The 22,166-nt window shown below is 56.7% G+C and overlaps 3 protein-coding genes across 4 annotated transcripts in view; 1 reads left to right on the top strand and 2 right to left on the bottom strand.

The window, feature by feature from the left end:
- Positions 1–4,568, bottom strand: part of ECE2 (endothelin converting enzyme 2) — a 34,388-nt gene extending 29,820 nt beyond the window's left edge. For both annotated transcript variants that reach the window (XM_058662165.1, XM_004577751.2), the window contains exon 1: positions 3,991–4,568. In XM_058662165.1, coding sequence (XP_058518148.1) covers positions 3,991–4,186 — 196 coding nt within the window. In that variant the 5' untranslated portion in view covers positions 4,187–4,568. The remainder of the gene's footprint in view (positions 1–3,990) is intronic.
- Positions 4,569–4,606: 38 nt separating this feature from the next.
- On the top strand, positions 4,607–9,428 carry ALG3 (ALG3 alpha-1,3- mannosyltransferase). Its single transcript, XM_004577752.2, has 9 exons — positions 4,607–4,901; positions 6,336–6,435; positions 6,514–6,661; positions 6,774–6,934; positions 7,355–7,475; positions 7,834–8,039; positions 8,224–8,300; positions 8,873–9,017; positions 9,179–9,428. The coding sequence occupies exons 1-9, from the start codon at positions 4,706–4,708 to the stop codon at positions 9,339–9,341; spliced, it is 1,317 nt and encodes a 438-aa protein (XP_004577809.2). The 5' UTR covers positions 4,607–4,705; the 3' UTR covers positions 9,342–9,428.
- A 101-nt stretch (positions 9,429–9,529) lies between these two features.
- VWA5B2 (von Willebrand factor A domain containing 5B2) lies at positions 9,530–21,956 on the bottom strand. Its single transcript, XM_004578223.2, has 19 exons — positions 21,526–21,956; positions 21,269–21,439; positions 18,031–18,250; positions 17,692–17,849; positions 17,019–17,150; positions 16,721–16,848; positions 16,289–16,444; positions 15,648–15,758; positions 15,348–15,556; positions 15,146–15,257; positions 14,472–14,657; positions 13,543–13,714; positions 13,110–13,423; positions 12,453–12,642; positions 12,008–12,364; positions 10,862–10,999; positions 10,696–10,779; positions 10,394–10,590; positions 9,530–10,307 (listed from the first exon to the last, which is right to left on the bottom strand). Exons 1-19 carry the CDS (start codon positions 21,662–21,664, stop codon positions 9,759–9,761), a joined length of 3,723 nt encoding a protein of 1,240 aa, XP_004578280.2. The 5' UTR covers positions 21,665–21,956; the 3' UTR covers positions 9,530–9,758.
- Between the last annotated feature and the right edge of the window lie 210 nt (positions 21,957–22,166).

The following is a 22,166-nucleotide window of genomic DNA, read 5'->3' as shown; positions in this document are numbered from 1 at the left end:
TGCAGCCCCACTTGGGAATCCCCTGACTTTAATCCCCACTTGCCCCTTAAGAGGATCACAGGATCAGCTGATGGGATAGCCCTAATCTAGCAGGGCTTGGCACTTTGACAGGGCACTCAGAGGCAATTGGCCAGTTCTCAGTGACCACTTCCTGGGTTTCCTCTTCAGGATCCAGAATTGGGAGAGCAGTGTCTCATCTGGGAGAACCCAATCGACTCCCCTCAGTGGAGCTGCGTCAAGCACTGGTAAATACAGCACACAGTGTGTGTCGAGGTGGTGGTGGTGGGGGGGGCAAGCAGTTACACTGGGTTTCCGGACCCATAATCCCTTCATCCCTGCCTACCCAGCCTCATGTGCCTACTGGGTTGTGTCCACTGTGGACAAACCCACAGTCCCTTCTTCTATTTCTCTTGGTACAGCACAGTATTTTCCCCAAGATGAAGGGAAAATGAAACCTGATCACAGGCCAGTGGTGCTTACAAAGCATTGATTTCTGATTCTGCCACCTCAGTGATTTGGAGCCAGCAACTAAAATGGGATTTGAGAAAGCCACAGACTGCCAAGGTGGAGCCCCTGGACAACAGAGCCAATAGAATCAATCTAAAACCCCAAGAGCATGTCACATGGGGCCCAGAGCCACGAGAAAGCTAAACCAGCACCAAGAAGCTGAGAGGGAAGTTGTGAGCCAACATGCTCATCTTTAATAGGAGAAATACCCACCACAGGCACTGGATAGTGGAAGCTGCTGGTCAGTCCCTTCCCTCTCTGTAGGAAATCTAAATTGGAAGTCAGTTTATCAAAAGATTTCTAGGAAGCACAGAATCAGGACAGAGAATGAAAGGATCATGACAGCACAGTTACAGCAGTCAGCCACACGCGTTCACCTGCCCCTGGGGAGCAGGCTTGGGCAGGGGCCTGTGGCTTCTGGACAGCCCTGCTAACTGCCTCTCTGACTCCTGTTTCCATGCACAGTCACTAGACACCAGACTGAATGATCACATACGGATACAGCATACTGTTTTGTTACTCCCACTCCCATGTTCTAGATGAGAAAATTAAGGGAAGCAGATAAGAGCCTTGCCCAAGGTAGGAGGGTCAGTGGTGGAGCAAAAACTGGCACCCAGGCTTGTCTCAGTACAGAGCCAGCCCTCCTCTGGTTACCAAGAGGCCCACCCGCCTAGTGCAGTATGACCACAGACAGCAGGCTGAGTTCCAGCACAGTCATTTTAGCTGTCTTAGAACCCTTCTTGGTGACGCAACACCTGTCTACATGGTGATAAACAGAGGCACCTTCACCACCTGCTGCATGATGGCAGTGGAAGTTGCCCATACCCTAACTAGATCTCTGTCGGAGTCCTTTTGCCAATGTTTTCATGTCCTTAGGTTTTGGCACATATTTGCTTCTAATGAGACTCTTAGGGTGAAACTAAGTGATCATAACCTTGCTGGCTCCCCGTTTCCCCGGCCCTTTCCTGTTCTACCATAATTTCTCCTAGAAGCAGTTCCCTAAATAATGACTTGAACATAAACCTTCATCTCAGGATTTGCTCCCAGTGAATGCAACCTTAAGACGATGACTTCCAGCAGGGCTTGTCACATCCAGCTGCCACCCATTTTGGTAAAGTGTTGGAACACAACTATTACTCATGCACTGTCTACAGCTGATTTTTCTCAACACCAGCATTAGTAGCAGCAGCAAAGGGTGTATACCCTGCAGAATATAAAATGTTTTCTATCTCTCCATTTTCAGAGAAAGTTAACAGATCCCTCACCTAGAGTAAGGCTCTTAAAATGTATCATTTTAAAAAAAGATTTATTTATTTTACTTTGAAGAATTATATAGAGAGATCTTTCATCCACTGGTTCACTCCTCAATTGGCTGCTGTAGCCAGAGCAGGTCCAAAACTGGGGGCCAGGAGGTTCTTGGCTGGGAGCTAGGGTCTCCTATGTAAGTGCAGGGGCCCAGGGATCTGGGCTGTCTGCTGCTGCCCTCCCAGGCCATTGGCAGGGAGCTGAATTAGAAGTGAAGCAGTTGGGCCCAACACAATGGTTTAGCTGGCTAAATCCTCCCACTGCAAACACCAGGATCCCATAGGGGCACTGGTTCATGTCCCAGCTGCTCCACTGACCTTCCAGCTTCCTGCTGATGGCCTGGGAAAGCAGTGAAGGATGGCCCAAAGCCTTGGGATCCTGTACACCCATGTGGGAGACCTGGAAGAAGCTCCTAGCTTTGGATGGGCTCAGTTCTGGCTATTGTGACCACTTGGGGAATCAATCAGTGGATGGAAGAACTTTCTCTCATTTCCTCTCTGTACAATCTACCTCTCAAATAAAGATAATTAATCTTAAAACAAACAAGCAAACAGCTGGGGCTGGTCTTGTGGTGGAGGTTCAGGCACCACTGGCTGCTCCATTTCCGATCCAGCCTCCTGCTAGTGTGACTGGGATGATGGTCACCCACAAGGTAGAGTCAGATGGAATTCCTGACTCCTGGCTTCAGCCTGGCTCACATGTGGCTGCTGCACCTACTTGAGGAGTGAAGCAGTGAGTGGAAGATCTTCTCTCTTACTCTCTCCCTATTAGTGTGAATTTTTTTTTTTTTTTAAGAACTAGTTTTGGAACTTGTTGAAAACAGATTCCTGCAGACCGGCACTGTGGCACAACAGGTTAAGCCTCCACTGGCAGTTGCTAGCATCCCATATCGGTGCAATTTTGAATGCCAGCCTTTTCACTTCCCATCCAATTCCATGCTAATGCACCTGGGAAAGCAGCAGATGATGGCTCAAGTGCTTGTTGCCCTGCACCCACCTGGGAGACCCAGAGGAAACTCCCAGCTCCCAGCTTCAGGTCAGCTCAGGCCTAGCTGCTGCAGCCTTTTTGGAAGTGAACCAGTAGATGGAAGATTTCTTTCTGTGTAACTCTGCCTTTCAAATAAATAAATCTTAAAGAGGAAGGAAGGGAGGGAAAGAGAAAGGAATGAAAAGAAAGAGAACAAAAGAGAGAGAGGAAAGAAAGAAAAGAACAGAACAGAACGAAGGGAAGAAAAAGAAAAGACAAAACAGACTTCTGGTACCCATGTCAGACCATTGCAGATTTCTTGATGATCTTGATGCACATTCAAGTTCAAGGGGCAGACTGAACCAAGACAAGTAGCTGCCTGGAATCCACGTTCTTAACCTACTAGGATACACTCCCTTCCTAAACCTAATAATGTCCCATTTCTCAAGCTCAGTCGGGTAGATCTATACATTGCATAGTACACACACAAATATCTACTACATCATCTATATAAAAAGAGGTTTTTTATATATGTTACACATTGCACTCAGGCACATAAAGGCTTTTACAAAGAGTGAAATAAAAGCTATAATTTCAAGGCAACCTGTGGTTCAGACTGGGCCAGCACCCTGGAGTGAGGGCTGCCGGTCCAGCCCTCCTTCACTTCTGGCACTTGCCCCAGGGGAAGCGCACCCGCGGCAGCCGCACTCGCCCAGCCGAGCACAGAGGGCGCTGTCCTCACCCTCGCTGGATGCAGGATGCGAACACGAAACGCAGCCTCCCTCCCTCGCGCGGGGTGCTGAAGGAAACTCTAGGTGACCACTGCTTCCGAACCCCATCGGAGGCCCGGGGCTCGCGGAACCAGTGCGGGCCGAACTGGCCTTGACCTCGCAGTCTCATGGTGAGCCAAATAAGGCTAAAAGCTCAGACTGAGCTCACTGACAGACCTAAGTTACACACACAGCTAGCTTAGTGACTCCAAATAAGCAGCTGGGACCTCTCAAGTGCCCCAGGCTGCCTGCCTCCCGAGGATCCCCGGGACACCCTCTCCCCGACTGTCTCTTCCCCCTCTGCGGAGGAACCCGACAGTGCCATCCATTTCTCCTGCCTCTTCCCGACAGGGGAATCCTCTAAGGACTGCACAGACCAGCGGACAGCGAGGCTGGCCCGAAGCAGTCAACTCTTCTTGAGCCTGGCGTCTGGACAACCCACCTAGCACGAGGATACGGTCCTCGGGCCGCAGCTCCGGCTCTAGCAGGGCGCGGAAGGAGGAGAAGTCTCCGAACCACTCGTAGGGGGCAGCGTCGGCCGCGCCTCGGTAGCGCCGGTCCCAGTACTGGACCTCGCAGTAGCCACAGTTGCGCTCGGGTAACTCGGGCTGCTGCTCCGGGGCCCCGGGAGATGCCATGCCGTCCTCCGGCGGGGCTTGGGGAGCCCACGGGGACCGGGGAAGCCGCAGGTGGAGGCGCCGCCAACCCCGCCCCGAGTTGCTCAACACAAACACGTGGAGCTTCCGCCTGCGGCTCGGCGCGCTGCCGACAAGCCTCCGGCCGGAGAAGCCGGGCCGTCAGAGCCGCAGTCCTGCGGCGGGCCGCGCTCCTGGCAGCAGACCCGCTCGGGCTCGTCGCTGGGTCCACTCACGTTTAAAGAGCACCGTTATTCCGTCCTTTCATAGGGAAGTGGGAAGCAGGGGCAGGCTTTCGTTACTGTGTGCTCAGCACACTAGGTTCCTGCTCGTACGGAACGTGCAGTGCATCATAACGGACTGGTGGAGAAGTTAAGTTTTTTGTTTAGAGTAAATTGGGAATTCTGGCGACTCCAGTCTCCTCAGGCGGCGTGGCGCCCCGCAGAGGAGGGGCGGAACCTAAGTGTCGAAGGTTCTGCTTTTCCCGAGTGCTGGGTCTACAAAGAGCGACGCACCATCAAGATGGCGGCGGGGCTGCGGAAACGCGGCCGGCCCGGGGCCGCGGCTCAGACAGCGGGGCTGTGCTGGCCATGGCTGCAACGCGTCTGGCAAGAGCGGCGCCTGCTGCTGCGGGAGCCGCGCTACACGCTGCTGGTGGCCGCCTGCCTCTGCCTGGCGGAGGTGGGCATCACCTTCTGGGTCATTCACAGGGTGGCATGTGAGTGCGCCGAGGGGGCGGGAGGACACGGGAGGGGACTGACGGGGCCGGGGGGCGAGGAGGGGAGAGGAGGGGAGAGGAGGGGAGAGGAGGGGAGAGGAGGGGAGAGGAGGGGAGAGGAGGGGAGAGGAGGCAAGTGGGCAGGAGACCCAGATCCCAGACCCATGCTGGGACCCAGGCTCGGAGGCACCCCAAACCAGACTGCAGGTGCACTCATTCACCAGCTGCAGAGCCTGTTCCCCCGACCCCCCGAAAACCGGAGGGTAGGACCCCAGGAGATGAACCTGCTAAATCGCAGAAAGTAGATCAGCGTGAAAATCAAAAGACCTGAGCCCCAGTTAGTGTACCGCTGCCGCCAGTCTCCATCACTACCCCATCTCAGTGTTCTCAACTGCTCAATTCCAGTCTCAAACAAACAAACAAAAACCAGCGTGTGTCTTGAGTGTATGCTGAGGTTGTGCTAGGTAGCAGAGCCGGAGTGAATCAGAGATGTGTTTCCAACCTGGGTATGTGGAGCTGACAGTAATACATCCACAGTGTCTTTTGTTCATCTTCACGATAGTAAAATCAGATGTTGTAAGGGCTTGGCTGGGTGCTTCAGCCACACCTGAGGGGTCAGGGAATGCTTCCTCAAGCCCCCCTGAAAAGCAGCCAGCAGCACAAGCAGAGGGACTCCGTGCCGGAAACCACCAGTCAGCAAAAGCAGTCTGGTTCCTTTGAAGAGTTGGAAACGCTGTTGTAAATCTAGAATGTAGAGATCAAGTGTGGGTAGTAGGGAGAGGTGAGCTCATGAAGAATTTGGAAAGCCCTTGTCACAGGCAGAATGAGGATCAGGTACTTGGGAGTGGGTGAGTTCCAATCCCAAGACTACCCTCTGAATTGAGTCACTTTACATAATCAGTTCCTCTAAGAAAAAGTAATTGAGTTGGGTTTTTATCTTTTAAACCTTGGCATGGGTAAAAGAAAAAAAAATCCCTAAAGGGTTTTACGACATATCCGATAAGATCTAGGAAGAGCTATATGGCACGGGGTGGGAGATGTGTTCCAGTGGGAAGAAAGTAGAAATGGAGACCCTCATCAGGGAGCTGTCATGCTGTGGCCAAAGACGTTAAACTGAGCGGGTTTGCGTATGTAAGGTGAAGGTGGGTCAGATGGTGGAGAAGCAGGAGGAAGAACAGGCACAAGAGAGAAAGCAGCATCAAGGCTGGTTAACAGGTTCCTGACCTAGGCAGACAGCAGGCTCCACCGGAGTCAGAGGGACGATCATGCCTGCCGTCAGAGCTCAGAGTTCACCCAGACAGTGTCAGATGGGCAGCTGAGTGTGGGAAGCCCTGAGGAGGAGGTGGAACTGTATGGTCATTTGTAGCTCTGGGTGGGTGGGGGGCAGACAAGGGTGGGACTTGGAAGTGACCAGCTCCTCTTGCCTTCCTGCAGACACAGAGATCGACTGGAAGGCCTACATGTCTCAGGTAGAGGGCGTCCTCAATGGCACCTATGACTATACCCAGCTGCAGGGGGACACTGGACCTCTTGTGTGAGTGGACTAGGGGGTCCAGGATGGATGGGAGGGGCTGGCCGAGGACCCAGGCTCACGTTCCCTGGTACCTTCCAGGTACCCAGCTGGCTTCGTGTACGTCTTCATGGGGCTGTACTATGCCACTGGCCGGGGCACTGACATCCGCATGGCACAGAACATCTTCGCCGTGCTCTACCTGGCCACCTTGCTGCTGGTCTTCTTGATCTACCACCAGACCTGCAAAGTGCGTTCATCTTCCCCGTGCTTGTGGGGGTGGGGCCCATCTTGAGAGGCCTGGGGAGTAAAGTCGGATCAGGCTTGTTGAACTGACATTCCTCACTGTGTCCACCCTGCAGGTACCTCCCTTCGTCTTTTTCTTCATGTGCTGTGCCTCTTACCGTGTCCACTCCATCTTCATGCTGCGTCTCTTCAATGACCCAGTGGCCATGGCATTGCTCTTCCTCAGCATCAACCTCATCCTGGCCCAGCGCTGGGGCTGGGGCTGCTGCTTTTTCAGGTCAGCACCCCTCTTGTCTGGCTTCTCCAGTGCTTTTCCCCCAGTGTTCTGCAACAAAAGGGGCACTGGAGCAGGCTGGTAACATAGTGGGTCACTCATAGCCCCCAAGGCAAGTCCAGGATCTGTAAAGAGTGTCTGCTACCATACCACACGCACCCCCTTCCCAGATTCTCTCCCCATTATTGGAGTCGGTGTTTGCACATTCTAAATATGTGTCTGGGCACCCTGTCTGAACATAAGGGTGGTGCCTACCCCTGTCACCAGCTTGCTTCCAGGCTAGCTTACCTGAGTAGGCACCCCAACCTGGAGCCTTCTGGCATGGGCAAACCATTGCTGTGGTGATGGTAGTGGGGAGGGCATTTGGGTGGGCCACTTGGCCCTGGAACTGACCTTTGCCCTTCTTCCCCCTGCTGACCCCAGCCTGGCAGTTTCTGTGAAGATGAACATACTGCTCTTCGCCCCAGGGTTACTGTTCCTTCTTCTCACCCAGTTTGGCTTCCGTGGGGCCCTCCCCAAGCTGGGCATCTGTGCTGGCCTTCAGGTACCTCCCCCTGCCCTTTGCCAGTGAAGGAGAGGCCACCTGTCTGGCGTCAAAGCCACAAGGTGGAACTTGGGACTTGATTCTGAGCTGGACAGCTGCCGTCCCTGGGCTACAGTCTTCCTGGACTGGAAAACAAGAATGTTGAACTAGGCGGTCCATGAGTGACTTGGTGAACCAAAACCTTTAAGCACAGTTATCATCTGCCTCCTTGGCTGCTTGGGCTGCATGTGCTGGTTGGGGGTGGGCATGGGAATGAGAGATCCTCCAAGGCCTTGTGTCTCACTGCTGCACCATTCAGTAGTTAGCATGGTGTTTGGGGTGAGGCTTGGAAGCTCTGCTAACTTCAACCCACCCTCAGGTGGTGCTGGGGCTGCCCTTCCTACTGAAGAATCCCCTCGGCTACCTGTCCCGTTCCTTCGACCTGGGCCGCCAGTTTCTCTTCCGCTGGACAGTGAATTGGCGCTTCCTCCCTGAGGCCCTCTTCCTGCATCGGGCCTTCCACCTTGCCCTGTTGGCTGCCCACCTCACCCTGCTTTTGCTGTTTGCTCTCTGCAGGTGGCACAGGTGAGAGAAAGTGGAGACGGGTGCCCTGGTTAAGTTGGGAGAAGGCATGAAGGGCCCCAGGCTTAGGGTTGCTTGGTTGGATACAGAGTGGGGGTGGGGGAGGGTTGGGGTTAAACTCATGGGGGGTAAATGTAGAGCCTGGCCCACCATGGGCTCTGATGCATGCCCTCTGACTTCTCCCCAGGTCAGGGGAGAGCATCCTGTCACTGCTGAAGGATCCCTCTAAAAGGAAGGTTCCGCCCCAGCCCCTCACCCCCAATCATATCCTTTCAATCATTGCAAGGTAAGGCCTGCCATCTGCAGTTGCAAATGGAGCCCCAGTCATCAGTCCCAGGTGGCTGGCGACCTGGGAGCGGGACGGGGAGCCCACCCACAGGGTTCCTGCTCCATGCCAGTCACCAGGCTAAGCTGAGCATGTCATGGGTGAACATTCTGAATTGTGAGCTGCTGGTGCATGTGTTCACATCATCTGTCTGGCACTGTCCCGAGAGCTGTGTGTGCATCCTAACATCCACAGTCCGCAAGAGATGCTGAGGTGGGATAGCTCTCATCACGTGACCCTACTTTACAGATGGCAAGACTAAAGCTTTCAAAAGCTAGGGAACTTAGCAAGGCCACACAACTAGAAAGGGATTCAGTCATTAGGATCTATGGCCCCGGCTGTTAATGGCTCCGGGTTAGACTAAAGATGCAGAGACGGGAAGAAACTGGACCAAAAGTGAGAATCTGGGGAAGGCAGAGCTAAGGGTCTTTCAACCCTAAAGCTTTCTGCCCCTCTGTTTTGGGAATCCCAACTCCGCCCCTTTCTGCTCCTGCCCTTGACCATCAAATACAGATCGTTTCTGTCCTCTTCACCTCCAACTTCATTGGCATCTGCTTTAGCCGCTCCCTCCACTACCAGTTCTATGTCTGGTATTTCCACACACTGCCCTACCTCCTGTGGGCTGCGCCTGCACGCTGGCTCACACACCTGCTCAGGTACTGGCTGGGCCAACCTGGGGAGTGGGATGGGTGAGGGAGCTCCTTGTCGCAAGGCTGTGACCATGGAGGGGATTAGGGGGACCCGCGTTAGGGCACAGGTAGCGGAAGGGCAGCAGACCTCGAAACCAGACACAATGCAGAGCCTTTCTCCCCTCCAGGTTGTTGGTGCTGGGGCTCATTGAGCTCTGCTGGAACACATACCCATCCACATCCTGCAGCTCTGCTGCCCTGCACGTGTGCCATGCCGTCATCCTGCTGCAGCTCTGGCTGGGCCCACAGCCCTTTCCTGAGAGCATCCAGCATGACAAGAAAGCCCACTGAAGCCCACCTGCTCCCTTCCACTCCACTCTCAGGACCCTGGGTGGGGTGGACTCTGCCCTGGGGAATAAACCTTGCCAAGTCCACCTCTGCAGGGGAAGCTGGTGCCTGAACAAAGCTGTGCATGTACAGGGCAGATGAAGAACTCACTTCAGAGTCCCCAAGAGGCACTTTATTGCATAGGAATTGGAAACTGTGACTTTCTCCCTTTACACAGAGCTCAGCCTGGAGCCAAAGGGCATGGTGTGGGAAGAGCAGGAGAGAGCTGGAGCAGGCACTTTTTGTGGGGCAAGAAGATTCTGGGTGGTGGAAAGGGAGATGAGAAGCAGTGGGGGGCGCCAGCCTACTCCTTTCCCGCCTGGAGAGGCCAGCGCTGGGCGGCAGTGTTTTGGGGAGCCAACCCTAAGGAGCAGGCAGCTATCACACATTTGCAGGGCTGTAACACAACAGGTGGAGCTGCAGGTTCTGGTCCCAGTGGCGCAGCAGCAAGAAGAGCCCCCTAGCGGCGGCTTTAAGCGCTGCCAGATCAAGGCCATCGGGCAGATGCTGGGCCCGCAGCCAGCAATCTGCCTTTGCAGCAGTCAGTTCCCACTCCCCGAAAGCGGCAGCACAGCGATGCTCTAGCCACGCAAGCGCCACAGCCGTGGCCCACGTGCGGCCCCTCAAGTCAGCACTACCCGGTCCTCTTGTTCCTTCCGAGGTCTCGGTGTCTGAGCCGCGCCCACTGTCCACCTGGCATGGGCCCTCAGAGCCTGAGCTGGCGGACGGGCTGCAGGAGGCTGTTGCACTGTCACCCTGGCCTACACCAGGACCTAGAAGTGCCCAAGGAGATGAGGCTGAGGTGGGGCTGAGGCTGGCACGGTGTGCTGCGAAAGGTGAGGCTCGGCATAAGCGCTCCTGTGAGATGCGTACGGCTGCGCAGAAGGGTGCGTCCAGGCGGAAGGACCCCAGCGCCTCCTGCAGCCGCACCTGAGGAGAGAGGAGGTGGGGGGAGAAGCGAGTTGAGACAGCATCCCGGCTCTGGCAATGATACCCTCCACCTCCCGAGTCCTCACCAAGGGCAAGTAGTCATGGTCGCTGCCTTCGCTGCTACCCTTGCTGGTCTGACCCGGGTCGGGGCTGCAGAGTGGGCGGCGGCCCAAGCTGAGCTGGGATGGAGGCTGTGAGAGTGGGTGGGGAGGACCTCCAGTAGGGAATGTGGGGTCCCTCAAAGCAGCCTTGGAGTTGCCATTTTGACCCAAATCACAGGCACCTACCAGAGAGAGCCCATGAAGTCCCGGCTGGCGCGGGCCCCATAGAGCTCCCAGATGGCGTCTCTGCCTCTGACCCTCCACCCTGCTCTGGAGTGGGCTGTTACCGTTAGAGGGGGCGTTGGTGTGCAAAGGAGCTGCAGTGGGATGGGTCTGCGGGGCAGAAAGGGCACTTGGGGGCTCGAGGACCTCTGCAGGAACATAAGACACGGACTTGTCTGAAAGGCAGCCATGGAGCCGAAGGCTACACCCAGAGGCCACCAGGGGACCCACCTGAGCTTTGCACCTGCAGGGCCTCGGGTAGGGCCTCCCTGCTGGTGGCATCCACAGCTACAGGGCAGGTGAAGCAGGAGGGGGCAGAGCTGACCTTGCTAGTCTGAAGGGCTCGGAGCCAAGACCTCCGGGCGTGGCCTGTGAAAGCAAGGAAGAGTCTGCTGGAGGTACCACTAGCCACCTCTGCCCAGTGCTCAGGCCCAGGTCAGCTCAGCCCACCCCGACACATACACACTGGCAAGAAGTGTCAGCAGGACTGGGATCCCCCCCTGGAAACCCAGACAGCATTCAGCAGTATGAACAGCATCCAGAGGAAATGTTGGTTGGCTGGTAGACCTTTCACTCCTCCAGCACCATACAATAGAACATTCTACAAGGGTGAAAGTTTACATGATCCAGGACTATAGCGGCCAGTCATATATGACTGGCCATTGAGCACTTCAGGTGTGGCTGGGGCTTCTAGGGGCAACTAAAGTTTTAACTTAGTTTTAATCCTCGTTTCCCAAGTGACAAAGATCTGTTTTGATGTTGTGGATGCTGTGTTGGCTGCCAGGAAGCTTGTCAACTTTGCATTCCCCTGCTTGCCAGGAGACATAACCTCATAGCATGCCATCTTTAATGTAACCACATTCTCACATTCTCAGCTGCCTTTTATTTCCACTTTTTTTTTAACACCCGTCTGCTCTGCTGAAGTTTCTCTCCTGCTAAAATGGTGCACCAGCTCGGGTCTTCTGTGAATGAAGTGGGGTATAGACGGCAACAAGGACCCAGTGTGTAGTATCCCATGTAGGAGCATTGGTTCTGTGCTTCCGATCCAGCATGCCTGCTAATGAGCCCACTGATGGGAGGACAGTGGAAGACGGCCCATGCACTTGGGGCCCTGTCACCCAGTTGAGAAACCCAGCTGGAGTTCCTGGATCCTGGCTTCAGCCTCAGACCCGGCTACTGCAGACAGGTGCAGAGTAACCAGTGGATAGATCTCCTTGTCTCCCTGTCTTTCAAATCAATGTATATACCTATCTATTGATTATCTACATCTATCATTATTTATTTTTAAAGTAGCAACAGAAGCACAGGCTTATATCTCTTCCATTTTGGGTCCCAGGTCTCTGAGGCCCTGACCCCTCCAGCCTGCTGCTAACTCACCCCGGTCCACCGTGGTCTCTGTGCCTCCTCGGAGAGCCATCTGCTCATTGTCTCGCACCACAGAGGCTGCAGTCAGTCTGTGGAGTGCTTGGTCCCAGGAGGCTTCTCTCACAGAGGATGATGAAGGCTGTGGGCCATCCCCAGTTGCTCCCCACAGTGGCTCCAGCCCAACACCCACTTCCCAGCACATGGGCTGCTCCCCACACAGGCCCCGGATCACCACGTGGCAGTGTGGCACCTGGGGAGGCGATGGCACTGCTGGTGGAGCTGACTCCCCACCAGGGGGCACAGATGTGAACAGGAAGGGCGGTTCCATCAACATATCCCAGTCCATGGGGACCGGGGAGAGCAGGTTTCCTACTGGGGAAAGAAGGGTGGTGGGCATCAGCACCTGGGGCTCCACCTCCTTGGTGTCAGGACCCCAGCTCCCCACTCGGACTCTCACCTGAGTCATCCAGGCCCTGTCCCAACTGTTGGCTTGGTTCCAGGCCTGGCCCATCCAGCACCGTACCCAGAGAGGGCTGCCGTGGCCGGCCAGCAGCTGGGTTTGCTCGGCCTGGAGGGGATGAGAGGCTTCGGCCTGCCAGTGCCGCTCTACGCCGACGACCTAGCACCTCTGTACTCAAGGCCACGGTCTGCATGTGAGACATGGGGGCCATTGATGAAGGAAAGCAGAGCTCCCTGGCTCTCCTACACACACTGCTGGCCACACGGCCCTGGTGGGACACCTCAGGGTGGCTGCTTGCTACCCTCAAGAGGCAGATCATGCTGCAGCCCCCTTCCCAGTGTCATCTGCCTCCACTCCCTATTTCCCACTTACAGCTGTCACTGGTCTCTGCACTGTTTACCTTCTCCCCCTTACCTAGCTGGCAGCTCCCACTCCTGTAACTGCTCATAGTTTCCCGACTCTCTTAGAGCTGATCACCCTGACTCTGCACCACGTAACACCATGTTCCCCTGCTCATCATTGTGTGATGGGCAAACATTCACCACTCTCTAGCAAGACCTCACAGTAAACAGTGTGGCACAGCCGGCACCCGGGAGGTGTGGTAAGCAAACATTCACCGGACACATAGTGAGTGAAGGTGGGCTGACGTCTCACCTTGAGTGCAGTCTGCGGGGGTGCCGGTAAGGGGCAGGAGCGGGAGCCTGCAGGTTCTCCCCAGGCCAGGCTACGGCAGCCCTGCTGAGAAGGGGGTCCCAGGGGAGTGCTGGCCTCAGGGGAGCCAGGGCCCTGGGATCCTGGGGACTCACTGCTGCCTGTGGAGCCTGGCCCGGGCTCAGGGCTGGCTGAGCAGTGGGTGAGCACATACTGCTCTCTGATGTAGGAGGATTGGAAGATGCGGTGCCATATGGCTGGATCAGAGGAGGGGTTGGGGCCAGGGTCTGTGATGGGCTCTGTCAGGGCATCTGAACCTGCTTGGAGAAGAGCAGCAGTCCTAATCCTGACCCCCTTCCCCTGCCCAGCCTCTGCCACCACCACCACACACACACACACACACACACACACACACACACATGCACCGGGCACTCACTCCGCTTGGAGTCCCCAGCAGTCCACAGACCAGACAGCTCTGCTGACACAGGGCCTGTCCCCGGTGGTTCAGAGGTGCCTGTGGGCTCAGTGCCAGGGCTTGTGGCAGATGGTGCTTCCTCTGGGGATGGGAACACCGAGCCGCCCAAGCTCTGCCATCCTGGCTCTTGGCCCTAGAAGAAAATCAATGGGGAGGAAAAAAATGGATTATCACACATTACCTTTTTCCAAACAGGATGTGAAGGTGGCACAAGCAAGAGTCAAGAAAGCTGCCTATAGCAGAAAGGGATGCCCCTCATGAAGGCAGGTGGCAGGAGTGTGCTAACCTTGAGGATTAGCAGCAGCTCTGGGCTGCCCTGAGCTGCCTGGGGGTCAGGCAGAGGTGGCCTATTTCATAATTCTCAGGATCAGAGAGGAAAAGCATGCTGTGTTTTAGAGAGAGCAAGATTTTCTTAAAGCCCACCTCTCAGATTCACACTGTGTAGCAAGAACCCTATCACACCCCCACCCCCAACACACACCCACCCCCAACACACACAAAGAAGCATCATTTCCCAGTAAGGAAATGGGCTGAGAGGGGTCTGGTGACTTGCCCTCAGCAGGTGCCTAGTGGGTGGCAGAGGTGGAATCTGAGCTCACATCCACATTAAACTCCTCTCCCACTACAGAACTCTGTGGGAAGGAGCTCACAGCAATCCTGGAGCTCTTCCCTGTAGCCAGGTGCTTTAGGGACCTCGGTAAAGGGGCCACACTTCACAAGGCCACTCAATGGATGCCCTTGTGGGACAGGGACAGCAGCAGCCTGAGATGCTCAGTGGCACCCCATGGAGTCCTGCGGGACACAGCCAGGGAGCCTGGCAGAGAGAGAAGGGGGAACAGGAAAGGGAAGGGCCCCATGTGCACATATAGCAGTACTGAGTCCAGGCCTACCCCTGATGGGCGGGGCCAGAAGCTGTCCACCCTGAAAAGTGAGCAATAACCAAGCAGCCGGTCCCCAGGGTAAAGGACCGGGATCTCTCGGGGAGTCAGCAGTGCCTCCACAGCGTCGGGCACAAACCAGTCCACAGAGATGTCACTCAGAGCGGGCTCCAGGGCCTTCCGCAGGGCCTGCACCAGCTGTGGGGAATGGCCAAAGGGAGGACACGGCAGGTGTCACATACAGGGCGACACAGCAGAAAGGCCGCGCTAAACTTAACCCCAGCCATGGTGTCCCCAGGTCCGCGGTCGGTCGGGGGAGTGTGTGTGTGGGATGGGGGGAGGGGGTGAGGACCAGGGTTGGGCTGACGTCAGGAGAAGGAACAACCGGATAAGCAAGGGGATTGAGCATGCTCAGAACTTGGGCTGTCTCTTGGCCAGAGGCTGCCCACATGGTGGGACAAGGTTGCCAGGGTGAGACTCAGCTTCAGGACAGAAAGGGAAAGAAGATCTAGGGGTGGCCAGAGGATTTGTGCCCAAACCTCAGACAGTACCAACTGCTCCCCACTGATTGGCATCTCAGGGAGGGGAGGGATTGGAGGGAGGATGGACTCAGAGCTCCCTAACTAGAGATCCGGCCCTGATATGTACTTCTGGGGGCAGGTAACAGGGTCGAGGCCCAAGCTCACCATGGGCTGCAGCCTCTCCCCTGGCCTCAGGAAGTAAGCCTGGCCCCTGCTGAGGGCCGACAGATCCCGGAGCAGCTGGTGGCAAGCAGGCCCCAGCCCAAAGGAGAAGCACCTGCCGAGGCAAGCGAAGCAGGTGTGACCTTCAAGTTCCCCCCGGAGTGGGATTGGGGGTAGTCAGTCTTCAGCTCCTGGCCCTGCTCACCTGGCTGCCCCTCTGTGCCATCTCATGAGCTCTAGAGCTTGGTGGGTAGTGGTAGGCGCAGGTGAGGCTGCGGTGAGCAGAAACAGCTGCCGAGGGTGGGCCTTGTGCTGGGGTTGCACCATGGCCCAGTCCAGAACAGCCAGAATGTCTGGGGGACCACTCACAGCTTGCAGGGTCTCAAGGCTGTCACATAGCAGCTGCACAGTGTCCTGGGCAAAAAAAAAAAAAACCAACATGCTGGGCCATGCTGCACTGGGACATCACCCACGAAGCTCCGCAGGATCCCTGGGCCACACTCACGTCATTGCAAGGCCTGCTGTCTGGGAAGAGTGGTCGCACTGAGGTCCCAAACACTGCCAGGTTGACGAGCGTCTGGGGTGGCAGAGATTTCGCAGCCAAAACGATAGCATCCTGGGGAGAGCCGAGCAGGGTGATTGGTGAGACAGGTTGGCTGAGGTCATGGGGAGGACGGCGGGGACTGTACTGCTTCCAGGAACGGGGGTGGGGGGAGAGCGGGGTGGAATAGGGGGAGAGGACTGTGTGTGTGTGAGCCAGTTCCATGGACTCAGCAGGTGCAGGAGATGCGTGACGTGTGTATGACTGGAGTGACTGAGGGTCACTCTATAGGAGGGGCCCTTGGGAGTCAGAGGGGTGTGTATATGAGTGTGTGTGCAAGCATGAGAAAGCAGGGAAACCACAACAGTGTGTGTATGTGTGTGCATGCAGCAAGGGCCAGACTACTCCCTAAGAAACCTCCCTGGGGAGTTACTGCAGGTGGGGATGTCCACTTTGGGAAACTCCTGGCTTTGACAAGGCAGCCTCCAGCCCCACTCAGACACCCTGCTTCTGTTGCCCCAGGCCTGCCCCCCATTGCCCCAGACCTGCCCCTTGCCTCTTGCCCCCACCGCCCCAGGCCTGCCCCACCCCCTGCCCTCACGAGCCTTGTGAACAGTGCTGCTGCTATCCAGCAGGAACAGGAGCTCTCGGGTGGCAGTGCCCAGGTGTCCAGGTTTGGTGCTCAGGTCAGGGCAGAAGCTCAACACCAACACGGGGTTAAGCAGGATGTCCTTGTGGAAACGTCGCTGCAGGAAGCATACCTGAACATGGGAGCACCGTGACAACCTGGGCCAGGGTCAGGGCAGTTCTGTCCAGGGGAGCAGTGGGACCCTTCACTGGGGCTTTTCTCTGAAGGTCATTTGTAAGACAGGGGTGGGAAAAGTCCAGAGAGACCCAGGCTGGCTCTCTTGTGCCAGCACTCCTCAGCCTTCTGCCAAGTTGGGTGGCAGCTACAGAGAGAGCAGGTCCCTGCCCATGTACACAAATGCAACCAGCAACAAGGCCAGGGACTGGGCCCTGACTCTGTGCAGCCATACCTGCCAGTCCCCATCACTGTCCCTTCTTCGCTGCAGCCTCTGAAAATCCCGGCGGGCCCTCACCCACGCCTCGTACTCCACTGCACTCAGACGACCTGCCTCGAGTATCAGGTGTGGCTGATGGGGCTCTGATGGGGAGGGACACAGCTGGTGTTAGGGAGGCCCCTGTCCCCAACCCCGGTCCTGGGAGGAGCCTGCACTGGCAGCCTCCCATGTGCCACCCCCCCCAACCTCTGCATGCCCAAAATGGCTGCTTGGGGTTGTCCTATAGCCCATGGGCCCAGGGCCAGTCTCTTACCACTTGGGTGCAGCAGGATCTCCAAGAGCCGGTCACAGCGGTGGCCCTCGGCCAGGGTGACACAGATGGTGGCTGCTGAACTGGCATGGGGAGGCGCATCTGCCCGCAGGGCATGGGAGGGGCTCTCCAGGCCTGGGGGCGCATAGAGGCAGGGAGAGGTGATAGCTGCCCTACCCCAAGCCAAGACAGAACACATATTCCACCTATCCAGGTTGGTCGGTGGCTGTAAATGGGATCATGGCTGAGTCTGCTCAGCTCTTAGTGTCTGATCCATGGGGTCGGAGAGAGGGTTGACCTGCCTGCTTTCATAGAAGTGGGCTCTCAGATCTGTTTCTGGCTGCATAAAGTGGCAGCCACCAGCCAATCACAGATACAGCACCCTGTCCCCATCTATCTACCAAGGGACGTACATGTGGTAGCTCAGATGGACCCCATTGTCAAGAACGTTCCCCATCAGTGCAAACCGTGGAAAGTGAATGAATGACATTCTTGATAAGGCAGAGTGAGTGTTCAAGTGCCCCAGGGGATGCTCCCACTGGAACAGGGCTCCGGTGCCCATCCTCTTTCCTATCCCAGGTTCCTCCCACCCCTAAGCCTCGAATGAGTTTCCCATCAGTTGTCCTTGGAGGAAAGGGGTGAGCCCGGGAAGGGAGGCCAGGCCAGAGGCACCCACCTGCCAGCAGGCATGGCCCTGTCACCAGCATCTCAAAGGAGAAGGTGTAGGGAGCAGGACAACGGGCAGGGCCTGAGAACACATTCCGCGGGGCAGCTGGCTCCTCCCAGGCCAGCCCTTCTTCCTGGGGGCTGCCCACCCCAAAGCAGCTGGTGGGGCTGCAAGGGAATGTGAGGAGCGTCACAGGGCCACCAGCAAGGCCCCAAGCCTCTCTGGCTGACCCTGGCCCCAGCCCCTCCTCACCACCCATCCCTACAGGGCATGCTGCTGAAGCCCCCTCACCCGCACTAGACCCAGAGAAGCCGAGGGAGGGACGAAGAGAATCACCATAGGCCCAACCTGTCGTCACAGAGCCCCGGAGGCCTGAGGGGCCCCGGTGGGCCTGGCGGGGCCAGCGGGGTGAGTACAGTGGGCAGGACCACATGCAGCACCCCGTCAGGCCTTGAGGGCAGCTCCCAGCTGCTGCACAGGGTCACTGTCATGGTGCCAGCCGCAGCAATAAGGCCCGTAGGCAGCACCAGCGCAGACCGAGCCTGGGCCAGATCCAAGACGAGATGACCTATGGTAGGTGAGAAATGGGGGCTAGGTGAGATGAGGGGGTCTTGAGGTACCTGAAGGGGCTGACTCAGGGAGCCCCAGCCAGGGGGCCTGAGCGGTTGGCGGGCACTAAGCCGATGGGGGCATGAGATGGAACCATGGCAGGAGAGGCAGGGGTGCTGAAAGGACCTGGCCATCCCTGCTAACAGAGGGCTGAAAGATAGGGAGCAGCTCCACTCCCAAGGACTTCGGGAGACCCACACACTCTGCGTCTCTCTGCCTATCTGCCCTTTCTCAGTCAACCCTGGACACCATCTTTCTAAAAACTCTGAAGGCTGGCACTGAGGCACAGCAAGTAAAGTTGCTGCCTGCAGTGCCAGCATCCTATATAGGCGCTGGTTCGGGTCCTGGCTGCTCCACTTCCAATCCAACTCTCTACTAATGTGCCTGGAAAAGCAGCGAAGGACAGCCCAAGCGCCTTGGGTGCTGCACCTATGTGGGAGACCCAGAAGAAGCTCCTGGCTTCAGGCTGGCCTAGCTCTTGTCATTACAACCCTTTGGAGGCAAAACCAATGGATGAAAGATCACTCTTTGTTTCTCCTTCTCTTTCTGTTAAGTCTGCCTTTCAAACAGCCAAATAAATTTAATAAAAATAACTCTGCCTTTTAGCTGGGGTGCTTGGGAACCAAGGAGAATGCCCCAGGAGCCTTCCTAGGTGGCCCCAGGAGGAGTTTGTGGCAGTTGTCAGCACTGAGGCGGGAGGTAGGCCAGAAGACACAGTGCCGCATGTGCCTTCCAAGCAACGGTTGCATTTAGACTTAGGATTCCTGGGTTGGGGTGGGATGAGATGGCTGGTGGAGCCGTGACAGTCACTGTGGCTGCTAGGGGACGAACATACATGTGTGGTCCCACACACGTGGGCCGCCTGCCTTCACAGCAATCATGTCACCTCCCTGCCTTACTGTAGTCACTTTGAGAAATACTTGCTGTGTAAATACGGGGAAGGCAAAGATGGACAGGAAGGAAAGGAAGGAGAAAGGGGCTTTTCTCCCAGCCTGCTGATGTTTGGAGGTGTAGGATCCTTGGCAAGAACACAGGGTCAGGTTTTCTGTCAGCTCTGTGACTCCTAATGATGTCCTTTGGTAACTCTTGCTTCGTTATCCACAGAATGGGAATCCTAAGAACTATACCATGGGGTCTGGCATCCTGATGTAGCAGGCAGAGGTGCCACCTATGATGCAGGCATCCCGTAGAGGTGCCAGTTCAAGTCCTGACTGCTTCATTTCCTGCCCAGCTCTCTGTGCCTGGGAAAAACAGAGAAGATGGGCCCCTGCCACCCACGTAGGAGACCCTGTTGAAGCTGGGATTTGGCCTGACTCAGCCCTGTGTCTTAGGCAGCCATCTGGGGAGTGAACCAGTGGACAGAAGATCTTTCTCTCTCTTTCAAATAAATAAATAAATGTTAAAAAAAAAAAAACTACAGGTCAAACACTGTGACAAAAATAAATGAAACATTGTACACAAAGCTTCCAACTTTTGTAAACATGCTGCTATTACTTTCAACCCCTATTAAAGAGGGAAATGGGGCTAGTACTGTGATTCAAGAGGCTAACCCTGTGCCTGCAAGTGCTAGGATCCCATATGGGTGCTGGTTCATACCCCAGCTACTCCACTTCCCATCCAGCTCCCTGCTTGTGGCCTGAAAGCAGTCAAGGACAGCCCAAAGCCCTGGGACCCCGCACCCACGTAGGAGACCCAGAGGAATCTCCTGGCTCCACACTTAGCTTCAGATTGGCTCATCTCCAGCTATTGCAGCCATTTGAGAAGTAAAACAGCAGATAGAAGATCTTTCTCTCTGTCTGCGATCTCTATAAATCTGCCTAATATAAATAAATCCTAAAAAAAAAAAGAGGGAGAGAAACTCATGCATTATTACCTACCTCTCTGGATTCAAATTGAGGGGATGCCAGCAACAACACAAATTAAACTATAAATCACTATAAACACAAGATATTGGGTTACTCAGCAGAAGCTGTCTTCAATCCTGTGTATATACCACTGCCTCTAGCCATTTCACCAAGTCCTACCCTTCCTTCCACAGGCTGCCTAAATGTCCTTCTGGAATATTCCTGGCGCTTGGCCCAGAACTCACAATGGCTTTGAACCACCTGCGGGCTTTATACTAGCTCTCAGCACCACTGCTTGTGTCCTTCTCACTCAGATGGTAAACCCCTCAGCAGGAATCCAAGCACTATGTAAATGAATAAATGACAGGACACAGGGAGAGCCACAGAACCTGGCCAAGTGCTGGGTCCCCTGGGAGTGGCTGGGTCTTGGAGGTGAACAGAACCCTGTCCCAAGCCCAGGAGCTAGTGCTCAACTGGGGACCCGACAGGCAGACCTGACAGGTCAGGATGTAAGGAGGTGGTGCCAAAAGCCTCTCAGTGCAATTGACCACCGAGGGGCTTGAGGAGGGAAAGGAGGGAAGATGTGGCAAGGCTTCCCAGGGAGTGACAGCTGGATGGTTCTTAAAGGACCAGTACACACTTTGCTATTTAGAGATGGGAAATCAGGGAAGGGAGGTGCAGAAGTACCTGGCAGGGTGGCCAGTGTGGTGCCAGGGGTGGGAAAGGGGGTGAAGGGATGGGATCAGGTGAGCAAGGGGTTTGTTAAACAGAGGAGTCTGCACTTGACCCGGGAGCTGGGAGTCACAAAGGGCCTAGAGGAGGAGGTCTGCGGCTCCCCAAAAGAGTCTGAGGGGGTAGCCATAGAGGTAACTCCCTCAACAGCCCCCGGAGGGTTACGATCACCTGGGCGGAACAGGCAAGTGTCCCAGCAAACCCGTGCTATCTGCCTGCGACCTAGAGCCAAACCTAGGTCACACGTCCGCAGCACCTGGGGCGGGCCAAGTGTGCAGTCCACTACCGTTGGATGAAGAGATGAATCAATGGTGGCAAGCTCAGTGCGGGGAGAGCGGGTGCAGGGATCTGAGCGGCGGCTGGCCTGCTGGAGGAATGCGGGGAGGCCGCGCTGGACTCACCCTGCGCGCAGCGGCGGGGCGTGGAGGCGCCCAGCGCCGGACCCAGCGCGCGACAGCAGGCGGGCTGTGAGCGGCGCCGGCTCTGCAATTGGAAGGAGACGCGCCGTCCCGCCGCCTCGGCCTCGAAACCCGACACCACCTCGGCCTCAGCCAGCGGGTACACGAACACACCTGCGGGCCACAGACGGCGTCGGAGCGCGCCCGGCACACCCCGGCGGCTCCCAGCACCCCCGCCCCCACTGCCCCCGGGGCCTCACCCTCCACCGGCTGTGGCTGAGGGTTGTGGTAGGTGAGCCGAGCCCGCAGGCTGAGGCAGGGGCCGTTGGCGCAGGCCCGGACGCTGGAGTCGGTGAGGGGCAGAGGCGTCCAGCTGGAGGGGCAGTAGAGGCCAGGCATGGTGCCGGGAGGTGGGCGCTGCAGGAGCTCGGGAGGACCGGTCTAACTCCGCCGCGAGGCGGCTCGCCTGCGGGAGGCACAAGACTGAGACCGGGGGCTTGCGCCGGGTCGACAGGTGGCAGGGGCGATAAGCCGAGGGGAGCGGAGGGCACGGCGAGTTAGGGCATCCTCGCCCGTTACCTGGGAAACCGGGGCAGACGCGGCTGTCCGCGGCGTGGGGACCCGGGGAGCCGAGGGTTAATCATTAACTGGAGTCCCCCCCATCCCCTGGCGCCCGGCAGTCCCGCCGCCCGCCCGCTCCTCTGGGGCTCGGGGGGCGGCCACAGCTGTTCCGTCAGCCGCTGCCGGGCCTCCCCGCCACCCCCGTACCTGCCGGCCCCCCGGGGCCCCGGCGGCTGCCAGCTGTCGGAAGCGCTGCGGGGGTGGGGTGAGTGGGGAGCGCTGGGAGATGCTCGGCGTGCGGAGCGAAGGTTTAAAGGGGCCGGATCCACCCTGGCTACCC

This window comes from Ochotona princeps, chromosome 3, assembly GCF_030435755.1.
Source record: "Ochotona princeps isolate mOchPri1 chromosome 3, mOchPri1.hap1, whole genome shotgun sequence".
In the NCBI taxonomy this organism is placed as follows: domain Eukaryota; kingdom Metazoa; phylum Chordata; class Mammalia; order Lagomorpha; family Ochotonidae; genus Ochotona; species Ochotona princeps.
The sequence above is the reverse complement of the archived record's forward strand: the minus strand, read 5'-3'. Positions and strand labels throughout refer to the sequence as shown.

Coding starts and splice junctions, on each gene's coding strand:
- ALG3 (XM_004577752.2), top strand. CDS start 4,706: ATGGCGGCGGGGCTGCGGAAACGCGGCCGGCCCGGGGCCGCGGCTCAG. Junction 4,902..6,335: donor GGTCATTCACAGGGTGGCAT/GTGAGTGCGCCG, acceptor GCCTTCCTGCAG/ACACAGAGATCGACTGGAAG. Junction 8,040..8,223: donor GCTCTCTGCAGGTGGCACAG/GTGAGAGAAAGT, acceptor ACTTCTCCCCAG/GTCAGGGGAGAGCATCCTGT.
- VWA5B2 (XM_004578223.2), bottom strand. CDS start 21,664: ATGCCTGGCCTCTACTGCCCCTCCAGCTGGACGCCTCTGCCCCTCACC. Junction 13,715..14,471: donor TCTGGCCCCGCCCATCAGGG/GTAGGCCTGGAC, acceptor ATTTTCTTCTAG/GGCCAAGAGCCAGGATGGCA. Junction 12,643..13,109: donor CCCCGCAGACTGCACTCAAG/GTGAGACGTCAG, acceptor TCTCACATGCAG/ACCGTGGCCTTGAGTACAGA.